The following is a 17,269-nucleotide window of genomic DNA, read 5'->3' as shown; positions in this document are numbered from 1 at the left end:
GCCGATCACTGTGTTATGTGTAGTTCATTATTAATGACGTTTGTTTTGATCCGAACTGTCTTAATAAACTGCAACTTTCTGTTAATGTTTAATCTTTCGTTGCATCACGGGCCGACCCTGCCAGGGGGACGCAGATGAAGATGAGGCTTTTAGCAAAAAATGTGACGCAACGCATACATATATTCAGCACAGCACCTCTAAAAATAAAACCTTTATACCGACTGCGCCCCTGCGTTAAAGCACGCCTGTTAACAATATGGGGGCCTGTAGCACTGGCACTGACAATTCAAGTGTGGCTAATGGTACCTTGAAATGCAATTATAATGCAAAAATGCTTCCAGTGAGTATTTCTTAGTTTAACGGGATGGCACGAAAAGTCGGTGCCCTGATTCAGCGCCCCAGAATCAAGTCATTCTAGCAGATCAAGTTCATGTCAAAATAAAACTCTATGAAAAATGGAAATATGCCTCGACGCAGAAAGTGACTATTGCCATGATTTTAATCCAATAACACAATTACGCCTGATAGCACCAACATTGTCTCTTTTTAATGCCTCTTTCATTGTTGATGTCTCTATCAGCAAATTACACTGTGGGTGAAACATGCAAACATTACACATTCTGCTAATAATCATGGAGTTTAGGCATCTCAATTTGGAGAAGTGAACATACACGATATCGGGACACCTTATCAACATTATCAGGACTTTACTTTATAATGAGTTACAACCCAATTCAATTTCTCTATCTTAATATCTTCTGTTATTATGATATAGTAATCTAACCTGTCTGCTTGTCGTTATCTCCATCTCTTCCCCTGGATTTGATAAGTAGAACGTTTTTCTCGGGTTGCTTTGTTTCTGGTTCGTAGTTCATGAGAATATAAAAAGAGGAAGAAAAGCAGCAGTAAACTCCAATTTGTTCCAAATGAATGGATTAAAACCAGCTTTCAGTGAAAGTCCTGCCTGCTTTTTCCCTACTATTAGGTTTAGGCTATTAGGGTTGGTGAGGTTGGCATTAGAGGACACTGAAGTTCTGTATCTGTGTGTCTTTTGTCTTTTGACCTCCAAGGTCTCGTCTTACTTGAGGGATGCTGGAATTTGGGGCCGTTCCCTTTTTCATACACCAATGTTATTTGGTTAACAAAGCTGCATTGATCTAAAATAGGATGTGTGACCTTCTGAATAAAAGCAAAAAATGTTTTTGTCTGATCTCAATTATGAAAACGGCTGTAGCTCTTTTTCTATTCATCAATGTCCAAAACCCATCTGGCTTTGCATTTGAGGATGGTCTGTCCGACAGTCTGTTTGATATTTTCCGTTTGTCAGGATTGAGTCTTTAGTGTTCGGGTGGCTTGATGTCAAACAAAGGGTTGACAGAGCATTTTGAAACACTAACCTTTTTTTTTTTTTTTTACCTTTTTCAACCAAAATCTTCGATAGATTGATTAAAAAAAAACAGTTTTGCCGTCGCAAAAATGCAAACTGCATAATATAGTTTATTTCATAAAGTGTGACGGATTTGAGAGTCTGCCTTTTGCGGCCCTGGAGCAAGCTCAGACATTCTCTTGCCAATATCTCAATATGACTCCCGGGGGATCCATGCGGAGATTAGTCGCCTGGAGACTCATACTCACACATACATACCAGCCTTATTGAAACACTGCTAGAACGGGGCGAACATTACGGACTCAGAGAGGTTTTCGAATTGATCTACATCTCGATCGCAAGTCGACCTGCGCACGTCGTTATGCACGGATTGAAGCGCCACAGTTTGATTTGTTAAACTCAATAAGGTTGGTTAGGAGCAGCACTGTGGCATTGTGAGCCCGAAGTGTGTCTCTATAAATAAAGCCGCCCTGGAGCTCCTGTGACGGCTGGATTTCTACCTCCGTACTACAATTATGTTCCCGCTGTCAGCCAACTCCATCTCCATTCACAGGGCGATGGTAATCTGACTCACGGTAATCTCTGCCAGCGGTACTCCCGAAATCAGCTCTATTTAAACGCGCGGCAGATTTTGCGTGAGACGGGGGGAGCATCTCATGTCGTTGTTTCTGAATAAGAGCAGCTTTAAGATAAGGTCCTATTTAGAATAATCTTCTTTTTGAAGAATAAAGAATATTGTCAGTAGCACTATCGTGAAGAGTGAACATGCCATTCGTTTGACTACCGTTGCGGATCCTGACTAATTTTGCAGGACAATTTCTGGTTAATCAGGCGATGAATTACCTCTTTTCTTGACAGTAATAATTCAATCCGGAGAGACTTGTTGAAATTTGAACAATGCTTTATTATAACAGGTATAATAGGTTGTTAGGGGCTTGGACTCCATCCTGCCGCAGGATAGACCCGGGGCCGGGATCTCGAGCCGAGACGAGGCATATCTGTCACGGTGTGGTTCACTTCCTGTTATATTTTGTAGTTTTCTGCCACTCGTGTCCCCGGGTAACTTCACTTCCTGCCTTGTCATGTCATCCCCTGTGATCGTCTAATAGTTTCCACCTGTGTCCAATCACCTGCACCTCCCTAGTGTATTTAAACCACGTGTGTCTGTTGCCACTTGTCGCGTCATTGTCTTTTGCCACGCATGTCCTTGTTTTTTTCGTCGTGGATGTTTGTAGTTCCTGTCTCCCGTTTTTCTTCTGGTTCCGGTGTGTTTTTGCCCCTTGGCCTTTTGCTTTTGACTATTAAAGTCCCTTTTGTTTTTGAACTCTGCGTCTGAGTCCTACCTCCCCGCAATACCCTGACAATATCCCCCTCTTTGGGAGTCCAGACACTGGTGGTGGTGGTGGAGCCCAAGTTGCATAACTGTCCTGCTATGCCGGGTTCTGCTGTAGATTGGAGGTGTCAGGGCTGGTGGTGGGTCACCTTTGGAGCGTGCTGAAATGACAACTGACAGCAAAAGAAAGAACAGTTTTTAACGTTTGCCTGCCCCAATGCGATTGGTTTACGGTAACGACACCCACGTCTGATACTACTCGACCCTGCCCCCAATCAGCTGGCCGTGCCCCCCCAGGGAGAGAGGAGGCCACCAGGGAACGGCACAGCCTGTCCCGTCTTCCTGACTGAATTTTCGCCTAAGCTTCATTAAGTGTTGCTAGGGGATTTAATCAGTTGATATCGAGCTTGCACCATTGATTAAGTCAAAAAGTTGCTTTGCTAAAATCCTGATTAAAGAGTTTAAAAGTATTGTAAACTAAACAAAAGTGTAGTTGAAATGTCATTCAGTCACTCTGATGCTTCGGACGATCTATCGAAAAAGTGAAGCGGGCAACACGGTGGTGAAATTCGTGCTTTGCTGTTTAACCGGTCTTCTAAAAGAGACAAATATATTTATTTCAGTCTTTCATTGGTAAATGAAAGACAAAAATATGAATGTAAACTTCCCCAAACCAAGAAGAGAAGGAGCTGTTTTGTGTCTCTATTAAACTAACAACTTGGCCCCACTGAAAAGCACAATTTGTTACTGCCATACTACAAGCTAGTTAGCTGTGCATGCTAACATCCGTAGTTTGGCACAGACTCGGTAAATCTTCAGGTGATTTTGTTGCTTTTTTAAAATAAATTCTAAAATAAGAGCAAACACTGTTGACGAATGTCTCCTACTAGTGATGTTTAGCTACAGCAGCTAAACAATGAATGCACCTGTTCAGAGACACTCTAGCAGTCAGTTCCTCGTCATAATCATTCTGCATCAGTATACGGTTCTGCTCTGTGCTAATTGTGTGTACACGGTGCACACAAAGGGCCATTGAGTCGGTCGGGAAGACAGAGGTTAAAGAAGCTAATCTGTGCAATTAAATCCCCGGCTGACTGGGAAGATTGTGGCTGGAGAGAAGTGTGTCCTACCGCACGCGACGTGACCAGACCAACACCATCCTTGTGGCTCAGTTTCCTCTTGCAGGTCATCTCTCTTTGAATGTTTGTGCGTTTAAGTGTCTTGTGGGCAGTATCGATGGCTAGGTGGGTTCGTGCCGCACTGCACAAAGCAATCAAAGAGCAAATTATAGACACGTACACATACGGACTCAGACGGCACCCAAATGGGTCTTTGATTGAGAACTTCAAAGAAACCTATTTCCCCTTCAGCGCTACATCCTCTCTCCATGAAATGTAATTACTCTCAACCTAAGCACACACACACACACGCACAAACACCAGCACACACACACACAAAGTCGTGGCGTTGCTACTTTTGGGCTTTAAAGGACATAAAATCGACTTACAATAATTTAGTTGCAACTTAAGCCTAACCATAATGGCTTCTGACTAATCCTCCTCCTCCTCCTACCCTGACCTTGACCATAACCCAAACAACCAAGACTTGACCTTAAAATGTAAGGATTTATTATGTATTATATCTGCTCCATGTATTTCCCTCACTCTCTCTTGTATTGCATCTTTCTGCACAACCTGAAAGGGTGTTTGTCGCCACCACAGAGCATATATTTCCTCCTCAATTGTCATCCACAGGTTTCTACAGGTACCTTTGTGGTGCCAAACCCCCTCCCCCAGTGAAACTATCACCTACTTGGTTGCAAAAGCACAAAGACCTATCAAAGCTTGCAGACAATGAAGCAAAGTTTTAAAAAGATTCCTTGCTAAAAGATTGGAGTGAGCGATTGCGGGTGGCCTGTGTTCATGTGCTCTCTTCCTTTCTCTGCAGCTGGATGCTTGGGTGAAGCGCGCTGGTGAAGATGGTTGGAGCGCACCTAATGGGCCGATTGTCGAGGGGCCGGGTCAAATGCCGGAGCCTGGTGGGAACGGGAGTCCTTTATCTGCTGCTGCTGCTGCTGTCCACCTGTCTCGGCCAGGATACAGAAGGTAAAGGCAGTTCTGATTCTCTCTCTTTCTCAGCCGCTCATTCTGCCATTGTCGTTTTTTCGGTTTCATAACTTAAAGTTGAATCAAGTTCCCTCGTGAGATATTTGCATTTGCATTAATGCTGTTTTGGTTCCATACCATCTGTACGACGCCACACTTATGCTTAGCGTTTCAGCGGCTACACACTCCCTTCCCAATGAGTACGGATTCTTTCACACAGAAATGAAGTCATCACCGAGGGAAGAGCTCAGCATAAAACTTTTAGCTCGATTTGTCGGAATTATTTATTTTCCATTTAACTCTCCGTCCTCGCCATTTATCTGGTTGGCATTTAGCTGACAAGGCTGTGCAGCCAAAGGTGGATGACTGTGAGTGCATTCGCTCCCGTGCAAAAAGGCAGAAAGGAGAACCCAGCGTCTGACGGACCCAGAATCATCCGGCTCGCTTGTTTTTCTCCACAACGTCGACCTGCATTTGAATGCACCTGTAAAACTGACCTGACCCGGGTCTCAGGAACAGCTTTGCAGGTCACATCCTGGCAGGTATACTTACGCTACAAGAATAGTTTGTTTTAATGAGCCGGGGGAGTCCGGGTGTGACGGACAATATGTTGTTCCGCGTGGGTCCCCCTCAACAATACGGCTGCGTTTTTAATGAGCTCCAGTCCGCGGACGCGCGGTTGATTTTAGCTGTTTGGACAAGGCGTGACAACGGTTGTGGTGTGCTTTAATTAGCCCGGGTCCCAAGGTACAGTAGACTACGTTTCTTTTTTTTGGGGGGTTCCATGAGTGACGAGGGTACCAGTATATTTTTAATTAGGGTGTGAGACAACACAAATCTGAGCTGAAACTTTAGCATCCGGAACCCATTGAGTCCTGTTCGGTTTTATTCGACAATCGCAAAACACCAATTAAGAACACAACGTCTGATGCTCATTATTTAGACCAGTTTGGCTCACTCCCTGCTGTTGTCGCTGGCACGCAAAGTAGCCGACGGATGTTACAGACCCTCGGATCCGGCGCATTCCTGCTCTTGACTCTTGACTGTGGATTCATTCTGCGCCGCCGTGCTTCACCAACGTGAACACGACGGGCGACATGAAGACAATTGAGAAATGAGCTGTGAGTGTCGCCATGTGTGCGTCACCTCTGTGTCTGTGCCGCTGTGAACGTTTTCCTTTGCACCGGTCTGATTGTCTGGAAGAGATGCTGCACGACAACAGGAGCTGTGCGCTGGTTTGTATGCGCGTGCGTGTGTGTGTGTGTGTGTGTGTGTGTGTGTGTGTGTGTGCGCACGATAATGTGCCTGTGATTATGTGGCACAGCTGCAGTGAGCAAAATCATTTGCCAAACAAGGGGCCACCGTACTTTATCATACTTCCAGATAGCGAGATGCTCAGGTCTCTGGCTCCGTGCAAATGAACCAAACCCCTCCTCAGCGGCCCTTTACCACCGAGTGGTAAATGGAGGTTTATACAAATTGTGTGTTCAGAGACTAAATTGACGTGACCTTTTGCACACAGCTCTTGAGCAGAATGGCCGCTGTGGCTCCGCGTTTTTTTAACCACCGGTTTGATCCCGCGTTGCTCTTATCCTGAGTGTCAAAGTGTCCTTGAGACAGACACTGAACCCCAAGTTGCTCCCTGGGCGCCTTTCAGCCCCTAAAACGCAGAGAACGGGCCCGAATGCAGCGGGTCACCTTTCCACGTGTGTGTGTATGAATGTGGCGATTAAAAAAATAACGCAATAAAAAAAAAAAAAAAACGTTTAAGCACTCATTTGAGGTACTGTCCTCTTCCGCTACATACTGGACTCTATTACACAGCGCAGGTGTTTGTGACCCGGCGGACGTCCGCGTGATGGAGGATGACAGCGCGTGCGCTCCTGACGAATATGCCACACTCCGCTTGTGTCAGCGGGGCAGATTTATGGTATGTTTTGTGCGCGTGTCAGCAGGTGCGGTTGGAGTTGGAGTTTTCAAGGTGATTTTAATATTTATTGCTGCTTTCCTTTGTTGTTAGAGGGGGTTCTTTTTCCACTCAAAGTCAACGTCTCTGCCGTCTGTCACCACTTCATCCCTCCCTTTGTTTCTTTTTCTTTGTCCTTCCGTCTTTTATGTCTTCTCATTAGCTGATTTCGGGCTGAAGGAATTTCTCGTTATTTCTTCGCCACTGGAACTTTTCCCCGCTTATATTAATTGCCGCTTCTTCCCCTGTACTTTTCTTTTATGGCTTTAAAGAAATCCTTCAATATTGATGCAAGTTGGTTCATTTGCTTTGTCATAGCAAAATAAATGATTTTGGGGGATTTGGATGTTGTAATCATTTCTAGACTAAACAGCTTCTCCGTCGACATTATCTGCAGCATCGCACAAACTTGTTCATAAGTTTGGCTGCATATAATCCTGCATTGCTGTGGCTCCCTCTAAAAATGACAGAACATTGTTGCATCTTTGTTTATGAGATTAAGCAAAGATGACATTAACGAGCTTTAGACGTGTCGGTCGGTGGATTCTTTTCACTTTGGACTCTCTTTCCTCCTGCTCTTTAGACTCGGAGAAGCTCACCAAGTCTAAATGCCTCCTGGCTCCTGCGCTGCACGAAAGGGTGACTGAGGTCAAAATGGCCCCTTGAACTGCAGATTTTTACGATTGTGTGTCTTTAAAACGTCGCTCTGTCTCCGCCGCAGACATGACATCCCCCAAAATGTCACCCAATTCCTTTTTAAATCTTCTTTACTTCCTTATCTCGTCCAAAGAAAAGTCCGACACCAGGATTCACCCGCAGACAACAGGATCCTACAGATGCCGGCTCCCACAGCAGCATTCCGGGGGAAGAGGGGAGGGATGGGGGGGGGCTGCTGAGGAGGACTTTACTCCTCAAAACAACTACCATCTGATTACAACAACAACCGCTGTCAGCTGCGTTCAGCCCCTCTCGGGCCGGGACGGACTGAGACGTAGACAGAGAGTCGGGGGTAGTGGATCCGCCGGCACGGTGACAAGAGTGCTGATCCCCACAGCACTGAGCCTGTGTGTGTGTGTGTGTGTGTGTGTGTGTGTGTGAGCGAGCCGCTCTACAATCCGTTTTCTCCAGAGAAGCATCAATCTAACACAAGGTCACACTGTGTCTCCTTTCCTTTTACTCCTCTCCTCACGAACCCCCCCTCCGTCCCCCCTTTCCTCCCCCTCCTCCTCCTCTCTTCTTCCAATCCCTCCTCCATCCACCAATCCCTCGCTTTTCTTTTTCTCTTCTCTGTCTCCTTGAACCGTCTCCTCTCACCTCTCTTGTTTTTGTTCCCATCCTGTAGCTCCTCTGTCCTCCCTGGATGGATGGGGTTGGGGGGGGTGGGTGGGGGTTACAGAAGCATAGATGGATGGATAAAATGGTGATGGATGAACGGCTGGCTGGCCACGTAGCAGAGGGAAGACGGAGAGGAATCGGACCCCAGGGAGAGAGGCGGGGGGGGGATTGGTGTACAAGCTGATGGAAGCTCAAAAAAAGACATGACACACAAGAACTTTTAGAGGGAAAAAAAAAACCTTTCCGACAGCTCCTGTATTTCAGCCCTTTTACTACCTCTCGTGTTTGAAAGAAGTAGTATACTTGTAGTATATTTTCGTCAGTCAGTGAAAACCCTCGTGGGAAAAGACACCCGGGCGTCGGCTCGGAAGCCCGACAGAAATCACGGGCTCCACCCCTTGTTTCAACTTTTATGTTTGCACAGTTTTAATAACGTGCTTTTAATAAGTAAATGATCTTAAAGGGGCTCTTTGCATTGGTAATTGAGTTCAATCAAAAAGGCCTCATTTGTAATTGACTTACAGACCCTGTGGAATACTGAATACACACCCACACACACAGTGCAACACATATGGTTCACGAAGTTAGGTCGCTGTGACGCCATTCATCCTCATTCATTTTGCATTTAACAAAACTCCCAACGCGTGTTTTTGCGGGTTGCGATGCCCTGTTTTACAAACGCCTTGTTTTTTCATTAAAAACGACATGTCATGCATGTTAAAATGTAGCTACTCTTCCATCCTTGCACATGGGTTGTCAGTCTCGCTCACAGGAGTGAACAGTTTGCTGTTCGCGCCACATCCATCAATCAACAGCGGAAGCAGCCTCGTCAAACTCTTCTCTCTTTTCAGAAACCTGATCAACAATGAGGTCTCTTGACACCACTTTATTTTTTCCTGTGTTGTTTCCTCTGCTTTTTTTTTTTCTCCACATATTGTTTCAGTGTATTTTTGGAGTTCACCATCACTCTATTTGCCAATCTTAGTCCTGACTCCAGGCAGGGGAGCCAAGCGACTATTTAACAGATGGTAACAAGCAGGGTGCAGTCAAGTACAACTTGAGCACGCTTTCCCAATATGGCACAGAAACAAAAGCATGATTAAAAAGCTTTTTTAACAGGTTTTGAAAAGCACGGCGTCTATCGACCCGCTTAACTCTTGCGTGGATGCGACGGGTCCGATGCCCGTGGCGTTCTTCACCATCACCATTTGTAGAGAAAGCGGCTTCAACTTGCCCAAACTTTTCTGACTGTGTTCAATTGCTTTACTTAGCATATTTAGCATCAACATTTTAAACGCATTAAATACATTCCAATAGAGGTCTAGAGAGACATCATTAGTGTCTTCATCAGGATAGAAGACCAGATGTGGACGTTGTTTATCCTCAAAGCATTAATCAGTTATCGCTCTTTGTGTGACTTCCAGATCCACGCTCGCTTTTAAAGTCTTTTGTTGCAAATGTTTTGTCTTGTAGCCAAAATGATATGAATCAATATGGAAAAATGTGTGTGTGTTGTGTTTTTATTTGGCAGATGAATTACACTGGAGAAGAGTGGAGAGAAGATCTATATAACCAAATAACTTCGACCAATATCACAGGAAATAATGATATTTTGCAACACATCCAGCCTTCATTTCATAAGCTTAGCTCGTCTTGAAGACGCAAGTGGAGGAAAACTGTCTGTCCGACGCTCCTCTGAGCATGAAGCATTAAAGCCAACGTTTGTTCCGTTTGTGTTCATGACTCATTACACGTAGGATCACTGGATGCTCAACACACACGCAGACACACAAACTGTTGCCCAGATATTCTCCTGACTCACAGTCTTAGCGTGTATATTTAATGGTAACGCGAGCATGTGCGTGTGCGAGGGCAGACACTCAATATGGACTCGATTGTGTCAACTGTGTAACGCGTGTCGTGAAGAGATGTTACCTAAGCAACGTGTGTGTCTGTGCGTGCCTGTGTGCGTGTGGTATTATGGAGACAGAAGCCAAGCTGTGTGCGGTTTCCAACGAGCTCAACCCCGGTTTGAATCTCGGTGCGATTGCTCTGGTCTTTATCTACAGTCTTTGTCCCTTTCTGTGTCCACTTTATGAGACTTTTCTTTCCTGCCACCCTTTGGAAACCCTTACCTGCTTATTTCACCTGCCAACGTCTCATGGACAGCATTTGAATAGTAAACAAGACCTATATTGATTTTTTTTTAAAAACAGGTTTAGATAAGGAGGTGTCTGATGGATGATAAATCTCAACAGGGAGCTTTTCTCGTTATCTGCTTGTAATATTGTCTGAACAAAGGGAGCATATTTCAATGTCTTTTTATTTATTTATTATGTAGTCCACAGCGAGACTGCTCTTCCTCTCCTTCCCTTCACACAGTTCTCCTTGGGGCTTTTTTCATCATCTCGACGGAAACCTGCCATGAATTGATTTTTTTTCACTTGCTCATGCGCAAAGTCATTTCAGTGATTATTTCCTCCAGAAAAGAGCTGCAACTGCCCTCTTATCAAAGATAAGTGAGTGGCTACAGAAAGAGAAGTACAAAAACCGAAGAAAGAAAGGCTCATGTACACTTTTGAGAGTTGGCGCGAGTACGCGTTACATTTAGGTTTAAACATTTAGACACTAAAACCTAAAAAAAAGCTTTGTCATTTCAACTCCCTGGTTACACTTCTGTGCAAATATATCCGCGTGCTTGTTTTAAATCAAGATTCCCCTTGAAAGAAGTGACGACAAGTTCTTTGAATTGATACGCAGACGGAGGGAAACATAACTTTAAAGGCGCATTACCCAGCCTGACAGGTCGAGAGAAGGATGCAGATAAGGAGAGACGGAGGAGGGAAGAAACAGAGTGTAGAGAACGAGACATCGATGCCCCGCGGAGGACAAATGGCTGGTTAGTAATGAATGAGGGGCATCGGCTTACAGCGAAGGATAAAAAGGCATTCAAGCAGGGGATACGCATCTGTCATCTGCTGTCGGCGGACACACGCGCAAACAAACACGCCAGCTGGTGGAGTGTAATGCAACTATAGCGACTGTTGTTCCTTGGCTCATGCATCTACCTGCATCGCTAAACGGAGGGGATTGCCTCGGGAGAGGAACAGGTTAAAGATCTCGCTCATGCATGTGGCTGCAGAGCTAATGGAGGGTTCACGTTGGTCGGCGCACCGGTTGTTGTTACTTTAACTGCAGGTCGATCTCCATATCTGAATGCCACCAAGTCCTACTGATCGCTCTGATCAATTTGGCCATCCGACTCGTCGCTAATCGGGAAACAAGATATATTAGCAATGAATCCCGAGGTAATACATGCTTCCACCCAGCAGTGATGTTTCACTGCAGAGGGGAGGACAGATGGAGGGAAGGAAAGCGCGATCATCCTTCCATGAAGTCCTTTTTTCTAGGAGAGCCAATAGTCGGCTCCCAGCCTCCCTGCAGGGACTTACAATCGTGTCACGCTGTCCTGTGAATGTTGGTGCTCTGGTATTTTCTGTATCCCTGCATGGACATTGGGATGAAGGAGAATCCCCCCCCTTAAAAAAAAAAAAGGGGCAGAGTTCCCGCAGCTCAAGTTAGTACAGTGTGGCGCGGCTTTGAAAGGAGGTGAAAAAGCTCCTGGAGACAAGAACACCGTTTGTGTACCGTACATGCAAACAAGCGCACCTCCCAGCGCATTATTCATCTCTACAACTCTATTTTGCCCCAAACTTCGCACTCACATAGTGCATTTCAAATTTCGACTCTTCCCCTTCTTTCTCTGTCATTTTGTTGCCCTGAAGGTTAATTCTCATCCTTTGTGATTCTTCTCTTCTCCTTTTCCTTCCCTTACTATCCTCCTTTTGGCTGCTGCCTCCCTCCTCTCTCCTTCCTGATGGGATGTCTCTATCCGCAGACTGGCAATATGAGGGTAAGAACTATCTGCTCTTTCTTCATTCAGTCTGTCGAGTCACCGCTCGGGTTTGTTAACCCTCGCTGACCCTGCAGGGATGTTTTTAACGGTTTGCTATCCTCCCCTCACTACCACGTTGTGTCTCCCGCTTCTTCTTCCACATCACCTCAAATCATACGACTTCTTGGCTCATTTTTCAATCAACCCAACAGACGTATTTGCCCGTGCAAGATAGTCGCAAGTTTTTGCTTTTCCTTCATGTGCTTTTTTTTTTAATTATTTGTGTCTGCCTTTACCTGTGAAATTCCAGTTTCCAGCGTGTCCGGTCAGTTCAGACTCCATTTCCATCCCCTCTCCGTTAACCCCTCACAGCTCAATCCTTTCGTCCCCCCCCTTGGCTCCTCTCGGTAGTTGCCGTTGCCGCTCTTCAGAGTCCAGTTCCTCTCCAAAGATGGACACGGACAGAGTGATTGCAGCAGCATTAAAAGATTCATCAAGCACAATCACCCATATTTCTTAACGGATTTAAAGAAGTGGAGCCTTGCGAGGTAGCTAACGCTAACTACAAATGTTCTGTTTCTTTTAATCCTCCCAGAATGTAAACTGTCCCGCTCGGGTCCTCCTGCTACCATCGTGGCCATAGATGAAGAAAGCCCCAACGGTAAAGTATTAAGCTGTTATTATTACCCATCAGCAGGTCCGTGGCCGGCTCTCTGTCCCAGAAGATAAGACACGAGGTCATTCTACGTCAGCAGCCAGTCCGCTTTGCTTACAGCCTAAAGACAGGAGCAACTACCCCGGCTATTTCCAAAGATGAGCAAACATGTTTAATCCTTTCACCTGGAGTCTCTCCCGGCTGCTCGGTAGGAAGTCAGTGCACACAAACCAGGAAGCCGTCCCCTACGCGACGCATATAACATCATTTCGGGTGTTTCAAAGGTTCAAACAAACAGGACAACGGCAACGTTAGTCAGGGTCTAGTTGCTTCCAAAGCAAAACGAAACTGCTGCCTTTGGATGCCGGACATCTGTTGGAGTTGTACTGCTAATTTGTAATATTTCAGACAAATCGCTTCGCTTCTATTTTTCCCTGAAAGATGGACAATAATAAAAAATAAAAAATAAAGAGTCAGCCAGAGTTTTCTGAACCGTTTGATCTGAATACCAAAGGAAGCACTTTCAGTGTGTTCTTGTCTCTGGAGTGGGCTTTAAAATGTTTAAGACTTTCTGTGCTAATTAGTGTCCTAGAATGTGAGCCAACACCGAGCCTGCAGTCTGTCTGAGTGCAGACGTGTGTGGTTGCGTATAAACATCCTTTTTCTGCGGTCTAATAGAAAATAGATCTTCTTCTCATAATGCTGAACGCATGTGTGCATTATATCTGCACATGTGACAATAACACACTTTTCAATAGATTTGGTTTATCTTATATTTTTAATTCCATGTTTTGCATGGACGCTTGACCGTGTGTGTGTGTATACGTAGACACGCATGTGTGTATGTCCTGTCTGATATAATCTAATAATGTACACATACACACTGTTAAAAATACTTCCGTATGGATGTATGTGTATTGCTCCGTGGGTGTGCAATACTGTTACAATTGAATGGAGGATCTTGTTTTAGGCTGATTATCTTTAGTTGGTCTGTGCAAAGAAGAGAGAGAGACTTGAGGAAAGAAAAGGAGGGGGGGAGGAAGGAAGGGAGGGGAGGGATTTCTTTTTTCCTCAGGGAAATGTTATAAAAGAAGATAATATTTAAATTAGGGCTTTGAATCTAATAATACGAAGTAAATGCATTATTATGTGGATTGATGTGGGAAAGCGAGCAGGGCAGACACACATACTTACAAGCGCACACTCATTTAGTGGGAGATATCAGAATATCCACAGGGGTCTTCACGATGTACACAATAACACAATCCATTTAGCAAATATTACAGGCTACGACGGCATGCAGAATTGTTTTTTTTCTTTGCTTACTGCTCTGACACGTGTGCTGCTGTGAATACGCTCTGCTTTCCTGCTTGACCACATGTAACGAGTCAAATCCAATATTTATTATATGCACATAGATAGAACAGCAAGCGATATCTGCTCAAAATGCATGTTCAAAATGACACGTGTGCATAAAAAACAACAACAGAGAATCATGAAACTTCCATGAGCAGTGAAATACTAACGTTAAAAGGCTGCGAAACAATAGACCCCTCCTGCTGCAGAGCAGCGGGGGGGACGTGGCGATTACTTTTCGCGTTCGCACCTGTCGCCACATTCAGTTGAGCCAATGTCCTGTAAAAATTCTATTAATGTGCCGCCACGATGCTCATTTTCTCGATCTTGTCTTTAATGTTTCGTCCTCTCAGCCTCTCGCTCAACCCAATCTTTCTCCCCTCGCTTTGCTTTGCCGTCTCTCTCTCGTTCCCTTCAGCTCTCTGATTGCTCGGCGTGCCTCTTTTTCTCAGGCAGCTCCTTGTCTTTGCGTTTCTGTCCTGACGCACACACACACACACACACACACACACACACACACACACACTGCTTCACGCCCTTCTGCCCGTATGCTGTAACACTCGGGTCAATTTAATAAGGTGCTGCTGAGTGCCGTATATACTCACACATCCCGTGCAGTGAGGTCACATTTCTATTACATGGTCTACGGAGTTAACGTAGTTACACGAGGTGTCGGCACTGTCTGTCTCTTCCTTCACCCCCCCCCCCCCACCGGAGGTTCTTTGTCGTTTTGCAAGACAAGCAGAAAAAAAAAATCACTGAGAAGTAGCTAAAGAAATATAGCATGAAATTAAACCCGCCTAATGAATTCTATTTTTCGGTCCCATTGCTCGTGTACAGAAACCAATTTCGTTATATTTCCCCGTCTATTTGACACCAGCAAATCAAAGCGAGGCGTTTCACACGGTTTCCGTGGTAGCGCAGAAGGCCGTGACCCAAATTTCTATCCGGCAGATCAGATATGAGATCGCTCCGTGTGTGTGTGTTTGTGTAGTTGTATGTTTACGGAAGGGTGTAAATGAACATTTGTCTCCGCGACGTCAACTGATGTGGTGAAGAAGCGTTCTGGTATTTATTTATTAACAACGCCTGGTTGGCCTGGTAACGGGTCTCTCGAACCCATCTTAAACAATTAAATCTTTATTTCTTTTTCTTCCTCACCACCGTTTTGCGGCTTTCCAGTTTTAATATTTCCCTTTGTTTTAATAAACTGCTCCTCTACGACAAAGCATTAGCTCATGAATCTGGTTGAAACACATGACAGGGAACAACAGAAACACTTAGACGTGGAACATTTAAGCGCTTGGCAGCCGGGCCGCGGCTTTAATTCACTCTGTCAGTCACCAATAAAGTCAGGAGGTTCCTGTTGGACGCAGACGTCTGATTCTCCGTCTGCCTTTTTACTTATTCTCCTCTCTGACTCGTTGCTCGTCTCTGCTACTTCGTCTTCTGGCTTTCCGTTAATGGAGAGATAAAACGCAGCAGACGGTCCCCCTTCACGCCGCGTGTCGCGTCCCTGGTAATCTCCTCTCTTCATTCCCCAATCGCTTCATTGCCACAGTTCTTGTCTTTTTATCATTTAATATTCCAGAAACTTCTGGTCCGCCTCAACTTAGTTTGACTTCTACAGGCTCTGTCCTCTCTCTCTCATGCTCTCCCTTCTGTTTGTGTGTCTCCATCGATTCGCCCTACGTGCAATTTCCAGGCGTGCACCGCAGTTGATTCCATGCGACGAAGAACAGGCCCGGCTCCTTCTTCTCGCCCGATGAAAGCAGATTTAAACCCATTATTTGAATGCATGTACTTTGTTTGGGTTTTTTATCCCAGGAACGCTGTTGGTGGAAAACATGCAGATAAATGGCGTGGCCGAGGGTCCGGGGAGAACCATCTCTCTGTCGCTGAGGGATAACCACGACTACTGGGTGATCCTTGACCCGTCCAAGCAAGCTCTTTACCTCAACAGCACCGGACGTGTTCTGGACCGAGACGTGAGAACCGGAAAAAGTTTTGGCTTCTGAATAATTTTCAGAACTATTTTGCTCCCAATTGCCTGATGGATTGAATCCGTTGTGTCACAGATACTTACTTATTAATGTGATGTTGTTTCAGCTGCTCGCGTCTTAGTTTACTTTTACTGACCAATTGGTTGGAATCAAACTTTCATTTATTCCAGCTTTTGCTATTTTAAATATTCTTAGCATTCAGCTAAAGTCTGTTAAAAAACAAGAGGCTGGCAGTCTGGTGTTCAATTGCTTCATTTATTTATTTCCTGGTTAATTATTTGTTGCCGCTGTATCCGTGGATTTGACGTGTTCCTCTGCTTTCTGCTTTCTCCCAGCCGCCCTCGTACATCCACTCCATCGTGGTTCAGGTGCAGTGCACCAACGAGCTGGTCGGCACGGTTATTTTGCACGAAGTCCGCATCGTCGTCCGAGACCGCAACGACAACGCGCCGTATTTCCAACAGCCGCGATACTACGTCGCCGTCAACGAGGTAAAAGACACGCAAACAATGACCCTTCACCCTGCTGTTGCACCGATGCATTCCGAATAAAAATACCCCTGGAATAGTCTTGTCCATTGCGTTTGGCTGTCACGCTAATGTTGCGGAGACTTCGGGCGGTTTGAGTCTTCCAGAATGGTCTTTAAGATGCCAAAACCCACAGTTGGGGTGTCATCCAGAGTGTGGGGGAGCCGCATTTAACTAGAGGAGGTACGGACTGAAAACTGGACACGGATGCCTGCAGCCCGCTGGCGGACCCGGTGGAGTATCTCATTATACAGAACGGCGCGGCCCGTCCAAGTCAATCCGTCTCCTCCAGCTCCTTTTCTCTCTCGGCCTCCCTCCCTTCCTCCTTTTTTTTTTTTTTGCTGCCTCTCTCCCTCTGTGCCCCCTCACCACTCCCAGCTCTTCATTATGTCGCCTTTCCTCCACCGGCCCACCTTTCCTCTGCCACACTCGATATATTTCCGGCTGTCTGTCGTCCTCCTCTTCCTCCTCCTCCTCCTCCTCCTCCTCCACCGGACCTCCTCTCCCAGCGCTGCGGTTTCTCATTACTCCCCCTGAAAAAAAAAATAATTCCCTCCGCTCACTTCAACGTCCGCCATACATTTTAGAAGATGCGTCATAACAAAACTCTAATACATGATTTCTTTGCCGGGGGAAAGGTGGATGTGGTTAGTTTTGTGGTCGTACGTTTTAAAAAGGAATTAATCTACTCTGATGTGGCCGATGAT

At 45.5% G+C, this 17,269-nt stretch overlaps 1 protein-coding gene across 6 annotated transcripts in view; it reads left to right on the top strand.

The window, feature by feature from the left end:
* LOC120819166 (protocadherin-15-like) overlaps positions 1-17,269 on the top strand; it is a 96,837-nt gene that overhangs the window by 11,803 nt on the left and 67,765 nt on the right. For 5 of the 6 annotated variants that reach the window (XR_013467762.1, XR_013467761.1, XM_078103526.1 and 2 more), the window contains exons 2-6: positions 4,668-4,825; positions 12,025-12,039; positions 12,617-12,682; positions 15,860-16,020; positions 16,371-16,526. Coding sequence is in view for 3 of the 6 variants with exons in the window: in XM_078103526.1 (XP_077959652.1) it covers positions 4,699-4,825; positions 12,025-12,039; positions 12,617-12,682; positions 15,860-16,020; positions 16,371-16,526 (525 nt within the window). In the remaining 3 variants the exon portion in view is untranslated. The remainder of the gene's footprint in view (positions 1-4,667; positions 4,826-12,024; positions 12,040-12,616; positions 12,683-15,859; positions 16,021-16,370; positions 16,527-17,269) is intronic. The other variant, XR_013467763.1, reaches the window with a different exon arrangement.

The sequence above is a fragment of the Gasterosteus aculeatus genome, chromosome 5 (genome assembly GCF_964276395.1).
Source record: "Gasterosteus aculeatus chromosome 5, fGasAcu3.hap1.1, whole genome shotgun sequence".
NCBI classification, from domain to species: domain Eukaryota; kingdom Metazoa; phylum Chordata; class Actinopteri; order Perciformes; family Gasterosteidae; genus Gasterosteus; species Gasterosteus aculeatus.
Note: the sequence above shows the minus strand (reverse complement) of the source record. Positions and strands in the feature narration are given on the sequence as shown.